Genomic DNA, 17,375 nt, shown 5'->3' with positions numbered 1-17,375 from the left:
TAAACCCTTTTACCATCTTGAACAATCAATTCACAACACAACCTACAAGAGTAAAATGGTCTACATACAAGCATAATAAACATGCTACATTAAGCATTGAACAACAACAAACAACCATTAGCTAATCTAACCAAATTTCAATATTTTAATTACATAATCTCCAAACCCTAGCTAGCTCAAAACCATCTAAAACTATAGAGAAAATCAAAATTGAATGGATGCAATGGAGTATTTACCTTCAATGAGCAATCCCTCGTGAAATCCCCTTTGATTTGGGTCCAAAATCGATGGATTTGATGAAGGATTTAGAGGAGAGGGAAGAGGAGCAAAAGCAAGGTCCTCGTGCTCGGTCTGGAAGGAGGAGGAAAGGGAGAGGGAGAGAAGGGAGCCTGGTACTGAGTCATATCAAGGCCTTCGACGTGACAAAATGGGACACCTTCGACGTGACAAAATGGAACACACCACCAAAACTAGTTGTTATACTCAAGATGACCTTTTTGCGCATCTGACGGTCAGACCACAGTACAACTAGCGGTCAAACCGCCACTAGACCAACGACTCTAAAACTAGTTGTTACAGCCTTTCCATGCCTCCGACAGTCAGACCACCAACATCTCCAGGAAAACGGAGGTTCTCTGCAAACTCCACTGGTCAGACCAGCCACCTTGGCGGCCAGACCACCACCCGTTCCAGAGAGATGAAAGTTCTCTGCAAGCTCCAACGGTCAGACCAGCTACCATGGCGGTCAGACCACCAACCTCTCCAGGAAAACAAAGTTTCTGTGTCAGCTCTAACAGTCAGACTGGCAATCTTGATGGTCAGACCGCCACTCCCAGATTAGCACAGCTGACGCTCAGAGAAACGGCTATAACTTTTGAACCCTATGTTTGATTTAGGTGATATTGGACTCTACGAAAAACTTATTTAGAGGGCTACACATCCCAACCAATTGCTTGATCTCAAACATATTGGATCAAACCTAAAACATAGTCCAAAGACCCACCATAATGAAAATTGCACGAACCTTAACCTTTTGCAAAACAAATTTGCAACCTAAAAAGGTTCCATGCGACCAAGGGTTAAAGCATTCATTACACATATACAAACTTAGTGGCATGCCACATGGAGTTGGAACATGGACTTGAGCTATTTTCAAAACCCATTTGCAAACTATAGCATCCTACGAAAGAGTATGCACATGTAAGATTGAGCTTATTAACACATGGTAAAAACTCAAGCAATAATCTAGATCCCTCTTAATAGTACGGCATTTATCCTATCAATCTAGACATTTCTCTTCTCTAATTACCATTGACCGATAAAAGAAAATGCCATATATTTTATACCTTTGCCTTGAGCTAGCCAGCCTGTTGGACTTGACGAACACATCATCTGAGTCCCGATGTTTCTTTGATGCTTGTTATCAACCCTTCGCTTGAGCTTGATGACGATGTTCATCCTCGCTTCCCATCTCCATCATCTCTTGATCTTTCAGAAGCTTGATGAAGTTCACTTGATTGCTTCCCATGCACCAAATATGGAAGACTTTTCTTTTCACATAATCTTCATTCGGTTCACCACCGAGGTATTAACCGCAAGCATTAAGCACATAAGTTTTTCACTAAGCTTGTCTTGATCTTGTTCTTTTAACTCGACACATTGAATATCTCAATTCAATATTTGCCTTCATATGGAACATAACCCCTACTCTCAAGCACATTACACATGGGTTGAACTATAAAACTCAATCGATAATTTTATACACTTAGTTACTTGATCTTTACAAGTAACTTTTATCCTCACACTTATTGTCAATATTCTTAAGACCATCATCAAACTTCGAGGTCTCTTCCTCTCTAGCTTCTTCTTCATCACATGAGCATTACTCTGAGCTCAATGACCTCGATGCATATCTTTTGATCGCATGACATTCCTCAATAAATCCATACTTTATCACTTATGCATTTCCTACGGAACAACCTACTAACCTGAGCATCATTTAGAGCTCATTCATCTTGATGCATTTCTCTTGATCACATGACATTCCTCAATGAATCCATAATCAATCCTTCATGCATCACTTATGGAGCAACACACTAACAATTCTCAATACAATTGTTAGTTTATGGGTATTATCATTAATTACTAAAACACACTTAAGGGCTGGATGCACCTTCACGCCACACGTCACCATGCCCACACCACAGCGCGGTAGCAACGTAATGTCGCTCCTAGCCTCCCACATGTGGCAAGCCGCAGACCCACTCTGATAGTCGGCGCATCACCCACGGCCCCCGCTCAGGCGCTCGGCACTTGGCGACTCACCGGCCCCAGTGCCTCCGTCGACCGTCGTGACGTCAGCATCGCCCAGTGCCACAGCCTTCGACCGCCTCGGCCCACCGCTTGTGCCCCTGTCGCCTCGTGCAGCATCCCAGCCACCGGTGTCGCCCCGTGCCACCTCCCACTCTGGTATTCTTATGACAGATAAGACAGTGTGTGCTTGCTTGATTGACTGGTTTATTTGATTCAAATTGTGATTGAAGTGCTGGCATATATTGGTGTAGTTACTATGCAAGCTCGAGATGCATGTGGAGAAGAATCTTAATATGATGAGGCAACTCTTTGCTCAGTATAGAAATCATTTCTAAATTTGTCGTTGTCACATAGATATACTAAGTACTGACTAGTTTTGGTACCATGCCATTGTGAGTATAGCAGTATGATAAATTATGAGAATTTGTACATCTTCTCAGTGTATATCCTTGTTTTGCCAATTAATCAAGTATTATTCAATGTTTTAGAATAAAAAATTATGCATCAGTTCACTCTATTTTCCTGATTTTTATTGTATTGTGGTTGTACTTTGTACAGGGTACCTCTGTAATATCAAGGCTGGTTAGAGAGAGGGTATGTACAGTAGATGAAAAACAGAAGCTTCATCGGCAATGTGATTGTGAATTCATTGACAGATAGGGAATTAGGGATAGGGAATCTTGTTATTGGTCTTATTATTTGTGAATCCTAAATCCATATAGATCTCTGTCTGTGTTCTACCTCCCGAGTCCAGAAATGGGTGTGGGTTACCCGTCGGTATCCAATACCCGCTTGGTACAGGTATAGATAAAAATATAAATATTATAATGGGTGTGTTTATTTGAGACAAATATAAGTATTATAATGAGTGTGTTTATTTAAGACAGGTATAAATATAAGGTAGTATTATTCATCGGTCTGAACCCATTACCATCCCTACACGCCTACACGTGAATGCACGAATGATCGACAACGATTGACGAGAGCAACGGACTGGCAGAATTACCATATAACCTAGATAAAACAAGAAATGGAACAGCAGACAAAACATCTATATCAGGTCCAGCATAGATAACAGCACCAACAAAACTGATAAAACAATGAAATTCTAAAGCAGACCAAAAAACCAACATAAGAGGAAGGGATGATCTGCAAAAACTACCACTTAAAGGCTTGACCAAAAGATACCGACTATGTTTTATCTGCCACATCATGACAGATAATAAAATTGTCTTAGCAGCACACTACTACAAGATCACTGCTGCGAAGCACATGCATTTGACAACACAAGGAAATGAAACATCAAAATGTTGAGTTCCCTTAACAGTAGACTAAGTAAACCAGAGAGGGTAAATAGCATAAAACACATGACTAAAAATTTAGAGCTTGTCCTCGAACTCGGAAAGAGGGGTCATCTGTTCCTTGAGACCCTTCCTCTTGCGGATATCCAAGACCAGCTGAGCAGCCTGCGAGCCAGCCTCCAAGGGATCAGAGGACATCATATCCCAGTGGTCAAACACACACTGAGGGAATGCCTGACCGGAGGTTGCAGCCCTGAGTGTGCTTGAGAACCCAAAGGACTCAATGACAGGGAGGTAAGCCTTGATGTGGTAGAGTGGGGTACCAGGCCTCTGCATCTCCTCAAACACGTGCCCCCTCTTCTGATTCAGAACACCATAGATGCCACCAAGTGCATTCTCCGGGGCCTGGATCTCCACTAGGTAGACTGGCTCCAGCAGCCTTGGTTTGGCCGTGAGCTGAGAAGCATAAATGACCCTCCTGGCCGTTGGGATGACCTGACCACCACCCCTGTGAATAGCATCAGCATGGAGAACAACATCACAGACTTCAAAGCAAATGCCACGCATGTTCTCCTCAGCCAAGGCACCTTCTTTTGATGCCCACTGGAAGCCAGCCACAACAGAATCCTTGATTTCATTAAGATACTGCACTCCCTTACACATATCAACCACCATGTTTGGGCCGGTGGTCTCAGGTCCAAAGCACCAAATCTTCTTGGCGAGATCCTTATCCCACCCAAACTCCTCTGATAGGATCTTGGAGCGCACCTTAGGATCGTCACGGGGGCCAATGCGGCCATCATCAATAGCCTCAGCAAGTCCATCCTCCAGAGGACGGGCTTCCATGTAAAGACGGTTGTGCTTGTTCGGGGACTTGCTCATGACAGTACGGCAGGACTTCTCAAGAACAGTTTCGCGGAAGGAGACAACAGGAGGGGAAACAATGATTTCAGCACCGCCCATGAAGTCTTCCTGCAGATCCTTCAAACAAATTTCAAGGTGAAGCTCACCAGCTCCAGCAATAATATGCTCACCAGATTCTTCAATTGTACAGAGAACCATAGGATCAGACTTTGCCAGTCGCTTCAAACCTTCAACTAGCTTGGGAAGATCAGAGGCAACCTTGCACTGAACAGCAACACGCACAACAGGGGAGACAGAGAACTTCATTGCTCTGATTGGGCAAGCATCAACCTCCTTCTCATTTGTCAGTGTAGCGTTCTTCGTGATGAACTGATCCAGACCAACCATAGCAACAGTGTTACCACAAGGAACATCCTCAACTGACTCCTGTTTCTTACCCATCCAGATAACAGTACGCTGGACACTCTTGACATACAGGTCCTTCTTCTGGCCAGGGACATAGTTGGGACCCATGATCCGAACCTTCATACCAGTAGCAATCCTCCCTGAGAAGACACGACCGAAGGCAAAGAATCTGCCCTTGTCCGATGCTGGAATCATCTTGGAAACATACAACATAAGAGGACCCTCCGGATCACAGTTTCTGATAGCAGTTGCATAGATATCATCAAGGGGTCCCTCGTACAAGTTCTCTACACGATACCTCTGTGCCGTTGATGGGGAAGGAAGGTGGAATATCATCATCTCAAGCAGTGCAGTACTTGCTGGAAGCCAAGTCTGCATAACACGCTTCATCAAAGCCTTGCCCATCAAATCCTTCTCATCAGACTTCATGGTTACATTAAGCTTTTGCAGCATGGGCCACAATTTATCCTTTTGGTCATTCATGCAGGTGTTGATGATTTGCTTGATCGGCTCATAGCAGAACTGAACAAATCCCCTCTTACAAGTAGGAGTGCCTGTGTTTTTGGTGGTCCATTTCTTTGTGCTTGGGTCAAAGAAGTTCTCACCCCAAAGCCTCTCCATCATCTTAGATTCATCAACTCCAAACTTGGATGCATACATCTTGGCGAAGTTAGTGAGGGTAAAGGCCCAGCCATGCAGACCAGCAGAGAAAGCAACAGTTCCCTTCTCCGGATAGACTTGGACATCACCAAGGAGCTTATCTTCGTATGTTGCCATAATGACATTGGCATTCTCAATGACACGGGAGAAAGTCTGATAAGCTTCCTCGCCATCAACCTGAAGCTCAAGGAAGCACCTGTCCATTTTGTTCACTGTAAGGACAGGCCTAATCCTCTCACCAAGGGCTTGGCGGAGCACAGTTTCAGTCTGTACACAGACACCTTCAATACAGTCAACCACCACCAGAGCACCATCGGTGATGCGAAGAGCAGCTGTGACTTCCGAAGAAAAATCGACGTGCCCAGGTGAGTCAATAAGGTTGATCAAATATTCATTCCCATCTCTCTCACCCTTGAAAGACTTCAGTGACTCAGCAGTCATCTCATAGTAAAGAGAGATACCGGTGGATTTGATTGTAATACCACGCTCAGCTTCATCTGCACGAGTATCAGTCATGCGAACATCACCGGCAACTTCCTGGGCAATAATCCCAGCAGCTGCCACAAGGGAATCTGTAAGCGTAGACTTGCCTGCAAAGAATTAATAGCATATAAGAACAGTGCATAACTCCGACATCCAACTGAAAATGCATCATAGAATAGTGCAACATAAGCATTGATAAGAACAGTGCAGCTTCAACATCCAACTGAAAATACATTACAGAATAGTACAACATTGGCCATAGACAACTAATCCTATGTCAACAGACATACCAATACATTATGATCTAGAACATACAGTTAACAGACATGATATATACCATAATATCAACAAAAGAACCAATTAATAACAAAGATGAAGAAATGATAAACCCAGCACCTATATGGGATGAACACGAACAAATGTAATATACTGGGACTAAAATGGATTACATGTCATGCATAGACGGATCAATAGCAAAGCACAAGGTAGAGTTTAAATATTGAAAAGAACAGAAATCATTAATATTGAGAAGGCTGGAATACATTAAGCAATAAATGTACATAAGAAATCTTACAAAACACTCTTCTGGAACATACCGTGGTCCACATGAGCAATAACAGACATATTACGAATGTTATGTTTCTTGTCCATTATTCTCCGGAGCTCTTCAGCCGTGAACTTCACCATCTTGACTTCTAATGAAGTTCACAGTACAAATATGTATTCCTGTTTTCGAGGTAGAATAAAAGTAAGAATAACACAAAAATCAAGTGGAAAGAACTAAAACGAAAATCTTGACACCAACATGTCATGAGTCCAGGACTCAAGAAGAAATAAAAAAACCACCACAATTGTCAAATTCAGATAGGACCCTGAAATTATTGAACAGCGTTGTTTCGAACATGATATTAGTTATTTCCAACAGTCATTAACATGTTCACTTATTCTAATATTCCTACCAGTAGGCTCAGTATGCAGATGCACAGGCTTATAAGCACATTTATCATAAAAGCTAGGAAAAAATAAAGCAAACTAGCTATCTGCATTGAACCAAGTGAGCAACCACAGTAAAATAAGGCATGCAATCCAAGCAACAAAGTAGGAATGCAAATTAATCCATTCAATAATCAAATACAAGGATCAGCTTCAAGATCTAATACGTGATTAGATAGCATACTACCAATACAAGCACGTGTCTGCAGTAACCAATTTGAAGTGGAACTAATTCAAGCTCAATATCAGTTACAGCTAATCCATTTGATAATCAAGCACGAGGAATCATTTCAAGGTCTAAAATTAGTGACCAATCAGGAGTGGAACTAATCCAAGCTCAATATTAGTTACAAACTAACAAAAACACAATGTTCCAAATGCTTCATAATATACAGATTAGACAGTGCACACTACATGATTGCACAGAGAAGCGAGCACATAAGCAAAGAGATCATCCTTTCTTCCAAAATACTACATAAATGGCATGATACAGCAAAGTAAGACAAAAGAAAAGGTATAAACTGTGCGTGTTAAAAACAAGACAAGAACAGCTGCTGGGTGTATCATATGAATTACCACAGATTATCAGAGAATTGAGATACTAGCATGCATGAAAACGCCAGAAGATATTTAGACAAGCATATAAAGTAGGCAGAAAATTTAGTTCCTGATGAAAAATCTAAGGCGACAAAAAAGGATCCTGAGACCAAATCACCAAAATTCATGTAACAGTATAATTATGACTCGGACAAACACTGATCTATGCTTTTCAATGAACTGGACATCTGAAAACCTGGATGGACCGCAAAACAACATGGATACTGCCAAACCACATGATAAACGTAACTAACCTAAAGCAGAGCAGGTAAAACAAGACTACCAACAGAACACAAATCGTTAGACAAATCAGATTACAGTGCGTCACAACTGATAATGCAGAAACATCGGATCTGAGTAAAAATTCAGTATCAACAAACGGATCGAAGCATATCTATTTCTTACACCCTAAGAACCAAACTAAGTAATCGACACGAAAGTTAAGTGAAGAACAGAGACGTCTAGGGCATTTTGGGTGAACAAGGATTGCATCGCATCTCTACAAATCCGACAGACAGATAGAAGAGACCTGTCTAGGGCCTGTAACCCAACGAATTGACCCAAATTACCTCGAAACTACAGACACAAAACTTCAGATTCGAGCGACGCAAACCATTTCGACGCCTCCGATTCAATCCAGTCAACACACGACAGCACGAAACGGAACGAAAACTCCTCAAACTACACTAGAACTACGAACAAGCTAACAGCTACGCAAACAATTAGTGCATGGACGAACGAGCTATAGCAATCAGAGGGAGGGAGAGCGAGGAGGAGTCAGTCACCTTGGATTCGCCTCCCGATCTGAAAGACGAGATGTGGAGTGGAGGCGCCGCCGGAAGAGGAGCACTAAAACCCTAGAGGCCGGCCTGTGAGGGTATTTATATGCGCTGGCGAACTTGGCGCACCGGGCAAGAAATATCCCGCGGGCGATTCGGCGGCTTGGACCGCCGGGTCCGGTCGAGCCGGCCGGCGGCTGGGGGAAGAGAAACGCATGGCCAGTTCGGGGAATTTCTGGCCGATGCATGGCGATTGGCCGTCCGATGCGATCGGACCCTTTCTGGGGGCAGTTCGGGTAGGGCGCGCTGTGCGGTGCGGTGTTGTGGCGACCGGTTTAGTCGAGCCGGCTTCGGCAGATGTGTAGCGGGGCGGCTTCTGGGCCGCTGGTCACCCGGGAGCTCACTCTTGGGCTACCACTCGGCCCCGGTTCAGAGAGTGTATATATATATATATAGGACACCTATTCTATACTCCTATGAGTATGTACTCCCACATGCAATATACCACCTAAACAAATACTTTATACTCTTTTATCATTTTTAGTATACTCTAATACTAATTCTAACATACTCCAATATGAGTTGTATGAAAAAAAATTCAATGTTAGCCTTTCATTTTTGCTATATACTCTTTTTATACATAAAAGAAGTATATATGCAAATTATGATAAAAATCATGAAATTTCATAAAAAATTTAGTGGGATTTGTATTATAGTATCTTATAATTACTAATGAAGTATATTTAAAGTGATAAAGAAGTATAACACACGTGTAAAAGTGGTATATGAGAGGTGGGAGTACATACACCCAGGAGTACATACTAGTTTTCCTATATATATATATATATATATATATATATATATATATATATATATATATATATATATATATATATATATATATATATATATATATATAATTAAAATTTAGGATTATATGTCTATTTCAAAAATAATAAACTCTGCCTTACCGTCGCCTGTTCAACGGACGACACCACGGTCTCACCCGTTGAACAGGCGACACCTTATGTGCCTCGGTTGGCAGCGTATATAATAATCGGCGAGATCTTGTTCTCACCCGCTGAACAGCGAGACCTTTCTCTCGGTCATCCAACAGGCGATACCTTCCTCTCGTCCGTTAAACGGACGATACTTTCGTATAATTAGTTTTTTAATAAAATTTGTATTAGGTAAATTAAAAAATATTACACATTAATTTTCTAAAAAATTATTTAATTGGTGTAAAAGTCTGTGAAATTTTTTGTACGAAGTGACTTTGTGAGAATAATAAATCTAATTTTGTCAAACAATAGTAGTTATGAAGCACAAATATCATATAACCTGGCATGAAATTTACATATGATGACAAACATTACATAGGACATGAGGGCTTATCATCGCTGCGCGAATGGACCATAACCGTAATGAGATGAAAACAAACGTTGGCATGTACGGTACGCCTAAAGACTAACCTAATAGTGTGCTGCTACTAAATCTAACATGCCTTAAGAAATGGAAATAGGTCGAGGTACAATAGATGCTCTCTACTGAGTGCATCTAGGATATTTTCCCTTTCTTAGGGTATCGACCCCTCGTCTTAGCACGACGGGCCGTGTCGGAGGATTAACTCCTATCGCAGGGATCCCGAGAGACCCCTTTTTATAGATTCGGCCGGGGGGATGATCCTGAATATGTTCGTCGGAGAAATAAATGGGAGTGGAAATAAATGCAACGGCTAGTGGTGGGGGATGATCGACCTGGTGCAAAGGAAAGCAAATGCGCCGAGGTTTAGACAGGTTCGGGCCGCACGGGGGCGTAATACCCTACTCCTGTATGGATGCAATAACTTTCCCCGGAGGGGATCCCTCAAGGAAAATGTCTGGTTACAAGAATATCTCGTCTAACTAAGAGCTTGAGGCTCCTTGTTCGAGCTCTGCTCAGGCTTGCTTACCGTGTTCTTTTTCTAAGTGTGGCACGGTCGAGTGCTTGGACTTGTTCTCTCCTTCGATGTTTCGATGTCTTGGTCGCGTCTCTGATTCGGTCTATCTTCGATCTCTCTAATTCGGGGGCCGCCCTTCTTTTCTCTGCCTCCCCATCCTTTTATGCACTCGCCGGCCACGACATACCCCGAACGGGAAAGAGGAGGCACAAGTTCCGAGACGCCACGACTGAGAAAGGCGTCGTCATTCCCTCTAGGCGAAGTGACAGGGGCGGTGGAAAAAAGCGGCGCGTCGCCCGATCGCCCGCCGCTGTGGACGCCCCAGCGGTGGGCGCCGTTGAGAGGGCCCACCGGGCAGCCATAGAGGCATCCGGCGCGCCCACCCTGTCTTGTTCTTCTGCCACAGCAGGGTGGCAGGCGGAACGCCTTGATCCCGGCAACGTTATCCCGAGACACACCGGATGATATGGGACGGGACCCATGCAATTAATAGCCCCACGCCCCCCTGCCAAAGCATGGCAGGGACTGACACTTCGGCGGGAGCAGTTGGAGGTGTCAGACCACGCACGCTCATTAAATGCGGCTTCGGCCTCTGACTGACGGACACCTCATCGGTGGGCCCCTCGGGAGCCTTACTGGGTCATCGGGGCACCGAGTGCTCGGGGGTACTGTTTACCTCCCCGAGCACTCTCTCCCGAGCACTCTCGCACGAACCTTCGGGGAACCGAGTGCCCGGGGGCTGCCACGTGCAACCCCGAGCACTCTCTCCCGAGCACTTTTAGCTCTTCTGGTCATCGGGGAACTAGGGTGCTCGGGGATGAACTGGCACCGGCCCGAGCACTTTTCATCCCGGTACTTAGACTCCGCGGATCATCGGGGAACTGGGGTGCTCGGAAACCGGAGACTGTGGCCCCGAGCACCTTCTCCCGGAACTTGGACTTTCCTCACCCTGCAGGAGGGACCTCGCGGAATGGTGCCACGTGGCGGACGGCGGGCTTGGCCTCGAGACTCAGGGACCCCCGGTTTCTAATACACCGACATGCCGTCTCCCGCTTCCTCTCCTTCTCTGCTTCCCATGCTTGAGCCGTGGTGCGCTCCTTAGCGGCGTTCCTGATGTGCTCCTCCTCCGCCGTTTCATCTGTAGTTACTCCTGATGTTGCTCGTACTCGCGGTGTTGGTAAGCTTCCCTCCTCCAACACATCTCCATATACATCCACCGCTTTTGGTCCTCATTTTGCTCCATATCGAGCCTTTGCATGTAGGCGCATATAGGTGGAGTAGACTGGACAAAAGAAACAAGAGAGGAGATTAGTAAGAGAGGGCCATGTTTATGAGAAAAATGGTCATATTAGGTCATGTTTGTGATTTTGGTGATTAATAACAACATAGTCAATAAGACTAATATGTTTGTCAAGAATATATGTTAGTAGGTCTCATAGATACAATACATGAAGAAGCCATCGAAGGAGGGACAAAGTTTTGTTAAATTGGAGAAGTCACAGGAGTTTTGTTCTCACCGGATGGTCCAGTGTTATATGTGTTGCACACATCAGACAATGAACAATGCATATAGACAGAGGCAATTTTGAATCACAGCATGGTCCGATGTCAAAGAGGCAGGTGAAGCTCAAACCATCGGATGGTCCGATGATGAAGTCATGTGTACACCAGAGCATATTTTCTAGAGAGGGTTGCATTTGCCTCGAATGGCTAAGAATTGCTCACTGGATATTCTGGTGATAGATTGATAAGCACCGGAGAAGGCACCAGAGCAATTTACACAGAGAAGATGTTGGCTCATATGGCTAAGATATACTCACCGAATATCCGGTGATGATGTTGCAGTATACACCGGAGTGTCCAGTATTCACAGTGGCTTGAGTGGGGTTCCAACGTCTAGTTTGTGAGAGTGTACTCACCAGATGATCTGGTGTTAGTACTACTATTCTCATCGGATCTCCGGTTTTAACAGCTCTTCAAAGCCGTTGGCTTAAGGCTAGTGCGCAGGTTTAAGACTATAAATACTTCTCCACTCAGTCATTTGATGGTGTGGCATGCAGCTGTAGTCTAGAGAAGTTCATATACACGTGAAGATATCCAAGCCACCAAAGTGCTTAAATTGATCCTCTAAGGCAATTAAGCACAATATTAGAAAGAGATTAGTGCTTATAGGCCTAGAGAGTGTGTTGCTAGGTGATTGTTGCCTAGAAAGTGGATCAATAAGTGATCCAAACTTGTACCTCTTGATACGTCGGCGCTTTGGAGTCTTTGTGACTCGCCGGTAACTTAAGCTAGAGTTGCTCAAGCTTGTTGACCCTCCGACTTGATGTGGAGCAGAGACAAGAAGCGTATACGGGAACGCGGAGACCCTTGCCTTGTTGGATCAAGCTCCAAAGTGATCACAGCGGGAAGAAACCGGAAAGAGAGGTTAGTAGCGAGACCTTGCCTTAGTGGCTTGGTGACTCATCCAGGTGGAGGTCTTGTCTTTGTGACTTGGTGGCTCAATAGCCGTGACCAGGAGCATATCCTTTGTGGAGCTTCAACGTGGATTAGGGGTGGCATTTATACCATCGATACCACAAGGAAAATTCTTGTGCTGAGTTTGCTCTCTCTACTTTATTTACGTTTCCATATTTACTTACTTGCAATTTACCTTCTTAGATAGGTTGCAAGTGATTTGATCGATAGAGTAAACACACTATATAAACCTAGAGCACATTTAGATAGAAATTGATATGGGTTTATATTATGTTCTTTTTGGAGCCAAAATAGTTCTAAGTGTTCTAATTCACCCCCTCTTAGGACGTCACCGATCCCTACAGAGAGTATTATCCTTTCTTTATCTTTACTAATTTAAAAGAATGTAGTGTATTTTCTGTTCCGCATTTCGCCTCTCCCTATCCGTATTCTGCTTCCGTAGTGTGTTCTACCCCCGATATTTTTGCCTTGCATAATCCTGCGTCGGTTCCTTCCTCGCAACATCTCGCACCCTCCTGCATCCCCCTCTATACTCCTCACCTACTCCACCGGGGATGACATCTCCATCGGTTGTGGCCGCGTCCTCCCCACCCAAGAACCGCCCCCAAGAACCCATCCCAGGCCTCAGACCCACCCCCCGCTGCACTCATCGGCAGATCCCCACACCATTGCCATGAAAGCACTTAGATCCAATCACACCTCACGTCCATCTTAGATGGCGATGAGAGGAATGAGGATGCTGGCGAGTGAATCAACCAAGAGTTAGAGCTCCTCTGGCGGCAGATCGGCGTAGCATTCAACGACCACCACACTGGAGAAGATCGCCATGACGTTTGGTGGCCACCGCACACCGGAGAGTGTCATTCGCGCAGCGAAGACGAGTGGTGTTGTGGCCGTCGGGGCTACTTCGAGCAGTTCCTGCTGTACGATGCCATTTTGGCGTATATTTGAACCAGTATATGTCTACATATACATGAAAAAGAAAAGAAAATGAGAAAAGAAAAAAAAGAAGAAGAAAAATGGGCCAGACGGCCTTTGCCTTCCAGGCTGGCCCAGCGGCCTTGTCTCCTCTCTCGACCGGCCGGCCCACTGCCCCTCTCCTTATCCCCTCACTCGACTGCTACCTTAGGGTGCCGGGGCACTGTACTTCTTCTCTTCCCCCTCGTTCTTATCCGCTCACCCCTCTCCTCTCCATCTCACCCGGCGTCGTGTTGCCCCTAAGCCCGGGCTCAGCCGCGCCGCATCGTCCTCGTCTCCAGCTGGCTCGTGCGCCCGCGTGCCTGCCACCTCCACCTACTCCCCGCCTCTCTTGCGCTGCTCCCTGGGCCCGAGCCGGCCAAACGTGCCGTCTCGACTGCACTCGTTCTATGCCGAGCCGCGCCACCTATCCTTATCCCTTCCCATTCTTATCCCTTCGCCCAATCAATCCATTTCCACCAGATGGGAGCCCTAGCCGCCACTATAAAGGCTGGGAGGGAGTGCCACGGCAGGGAAGAGGCCGGATCTGGAGAGAGAGAGAGAGAGAGAGAGAGAGAGAGGGGGGAGAGAGAAAGGAGAGAAGAGAAGAAAGAGCTTCCGCCGCCTCAATTCACCGCTTTTACCGCCATCATTCTTGCTTGGCCGTAGCACCATGGCTGCCATCGTCGTTGCAAGTGGGTCTCTATAGTAGCCCATCTCCTCTTCCCCTCCTTATTTTTGCTTGTCCTCCGATTGAGCTAACGGCATTGGAGTATCTCGGGTGGGCTATGAGTTGTTTGTCGTACTACCTATTTTCCTATTAATCTAGTGGCCTGAGAGCTACGTTGCCAGATCCTGCTGTTGTCGAGCAGCTGGCTATGTTTTTGGTGGGCTAGTCAACCGATGCAATCAATTTGGCACTTTGATAGCTTGAGGTTGCTGTTGGTTCTGTTTGTAGCCCAGTCTTGTTGCTTTTGTCCGCTGCTGATAATTTAGAATGTTTGTGGTAAGGTTAGCATTTGTTTTTGCCGGCTGTTAATGAGTTTGAGGCCCTGGTGCTTCCCTTTCTATTATCATCCATATGTGCAGCAGTGTTGTGAGATGTTGGTGGCCTGGTTCTATTATCACGCCCTAGATCGATATATAATGCTCATTGAGTTTATGGGCATTAGTCAAATGGGTTGCGACGGCATATGTGGTTAATCTGTTGAATTGGCAGCTTTAGTAGCTATGGCTGGTTGCTCCTTTGATTGGTTGTAGGTTCCGTCCCAAATGTTATTGAACCTAATGTTGGCATATGCTGATTTTGCCGACTTGATATAGGGGTTGTGTTGCTTGCCTTTACTTTGGCAATTATCACTGTGTTGTTGGTAGCTCATGCTTTTGTGGTTTGGTGCATTGGTGATTACCCTCTGCCATTGTTGTTATTACCCTTGCCTTTGTGGCATTACTGCCTTCGTAGCTTATTGCCTTTATGGCTGGTTGCCTTCAGATTTGGCCGATGACGCTGATATTGAGGCTTATAGGATGTTGCTAAGGTCAGGAGGTGGTAGATAAGAGTTTAGTGACGCTGTGCAGTTTGCCGGGCCGTCGGCGGGGGCGGCATCTGCGGTTCTGGAACCGCACTTTGGTCTGCTTGGGCCCGATTTGGCGCCTGCGGACCACGCGGCGGCCCCGCAGAGCCTCGGCGGAAGAGGAGGAGGGAGGACTCCGGGCCAACACCGTCGAGCCCGGAGTTCAGGATTCCGGCAGCAAGGTGGCAGTACCGAAGACCCACAACCACGTAAGTTTCATCCTCCATTCTTTCCTGGGCGTGCCTTGCCCTTACTAAATTCTGAGTTTTTTATCCCATCTTTCTCTTGCAGGCCGCCTACGGGCGCCGCCGAGGGCCAGGGGCAGTCGGAGACACCGGGGCCGGTGCCAGCCCTTGAGCCAAGCGCGCCCGAGCCGAGCGCACCGGCGGAACCAGGGCTGGCGAGCGTGGCGGGGGAGCTAGGGCCAACGGGCGTGGCGGCCGAGCCAGGGCCAGCGGACATGGCGGCCGAGACAGAAACGCAGTCGCCGCCCGAGCGTTTGGCGCCTTCCGAGCCCGCCCCGAGTGCGCAGAGCGCAGGGCGGGTGGCCGCGTGGCAATTTTTGGGGACCCCGAGCCCCCTGGAGGAGGCTCGCAGGGGACCCAGCGCCCAGCCGCCGCCCAGCCAACCCGCCGACCCTCTCCCGATCGTGCTTGGGAGCGCTCGGGAGGTGATCGGGTGGCTGGAGGCGGCCGTAGCGGGGGAGATGGCGCAGCGAGAGGCGGAGCGCGTCGCTCTGGCCACGGAGAGAGTGCAGCTTACCGCGGCTTGGCGCATTTTCGACTCTCGCCTTGCCACGGCGCGCCGCCAACGAGGACGAGCAGCGCGCTATAGAGGAGGGGCGGAAGGCCTTGGAGGAGGCCCGCGCGGAGGTCACGACGTTATCCTGAGACAGGCCGGATGCACGGGACAGGACCCATGCAATTAATAACCCCACGCCTCTCTGCCAGAACGTAGCAGGAACTGACGCTGAGCGCGGCGGGAGCAGTTGGAGGCGATAGGCCACGCACGCTCATTAAATGCGGTCTCGAGCCTTTGACTGGTTGACACCTCATCGGTGGGCCCCTCGGGGGCCTCCACCATGGGACTTTCTAGGTCGTCGGGGTACCGAGTGCTCGGGGGTACTGTTTACCTCCCCGAGCACTCTCTCCTGAGTATGCCCTTTCTTGTCTTCGGGGAACCGAGTGCTCGGGGGTACTGTTCACCTCCCCGAGCACTCTCTCCCGAGCACTCTGGTACGGATCCTCGGGGAACCGAGTGCTCGGAGGCTGCCGCACGCAGCCCCGAGCACTCTCTCCCGAAACTTAGCTCTCCTGGTCGTCGGGGGACTAGGGTGCTCGTGGGTTACCTTACACCTCCCCGAGCACTTTCTTCCCGGCACTTGGATTCTGTGGATCATCGGGGAACTGGGGTACTCGGGGGCCACCGAGTGTGGCCCCGAGCGCCTTCTCCCGGGACTAGCTCTTCCTCACCTCGTGGGAGAGACTCCGCGGGATGGCACCATGTGGCGGATGGCTGGCCTGGCCTCGAGATTCGGGGACCCCCGGTTCCTGATACATCGACATCGGTCTATCCCTCTCTCTCTCTCTTTTTCCATTTCGCCATGCCACCGCACTGCCGCTGTCACCATTACCGCCGATGCGACCTCGCCAACGCCGTTCCACCGCTCGCAATCCACCGAGGAGCATCAAGGGGACACCGCCATCCCTATGCCACCGCCCGCTCACCGAAAGCTCCATGGGAGGCCGTCCGTAGCCCAAGCCAAGATCCATCGTTGTTGCTTCGCCAGCCGTCGTCCAATCCTCACCATCTTCAAGCGCGGTGAGCACCTCGGATCCCTTAGCACCCCTCCTAGATAGCGTGCCGTCGACCCCCATACTCCCTCTTAGCTTGTTGCCGTGCACCACCGTGTGTTTGTCTTCCTCCACCGTGCTTATGCTTTTCGCCAGCATGCTGGTGCTTCATATGTGTGGTCGGCCATCGCGCTGTGTGCTCCAGGGTGCCCTTGGCCCCTTTTCCTTGCAGGTTGGCC

The 17,375-nt window shown here is 47.4% G+C and overlaps 1 protein-coding gene across 1 annotated transcript; it reads right to left on the bottom strand.

Moving 5' to 3' along the window:
* Positions 1–3,458: 3,458 nt before the first annotated feature.
* Positions 3,459–8,518, bottom strand: LOC133920121 (elongation factor 2). The gene is made up of 3 exons (XM_062364780.1): positions 8,402–8,518; positions 6,623–6,752; positions 3,459–6,133 (listed from the first exon to the last, which is right to left on the bottom strand). The coding sequence occupies exons 2-3, from the start codon at positions 6,711–6,713 to the stop codon at positions 3,693–3,695; spliced, it is 2,532 nt and encodes an 843-aa protein (XP_062220764.1). The 5' UTR covers positions 6,714–6,752; positions 8,402–8,518; the 3' UTR covers positions 3,459–3,692.
* Positions 8,519–17,375: the final 8,857 nt, after the last annotated feature.

Source organism: Phragmites australis, chromosome 1 (assembly GCF_958298935.1).
Source record: "Phragmites australis chromosome 1, lpPhrAust1.1, whole genome shotgun sequence".
NCBI lineage: Eukaryota > Viridiplantae > Streptophyta > Magnoliopsida > Poales > Poaceae > Phragmites > Phragmites australis.
The sequence above is the reverse complement of the archived record's forward strand: the minus strand, read 5'-3'. Positions and strand labels throughout refer to the sequence as shown.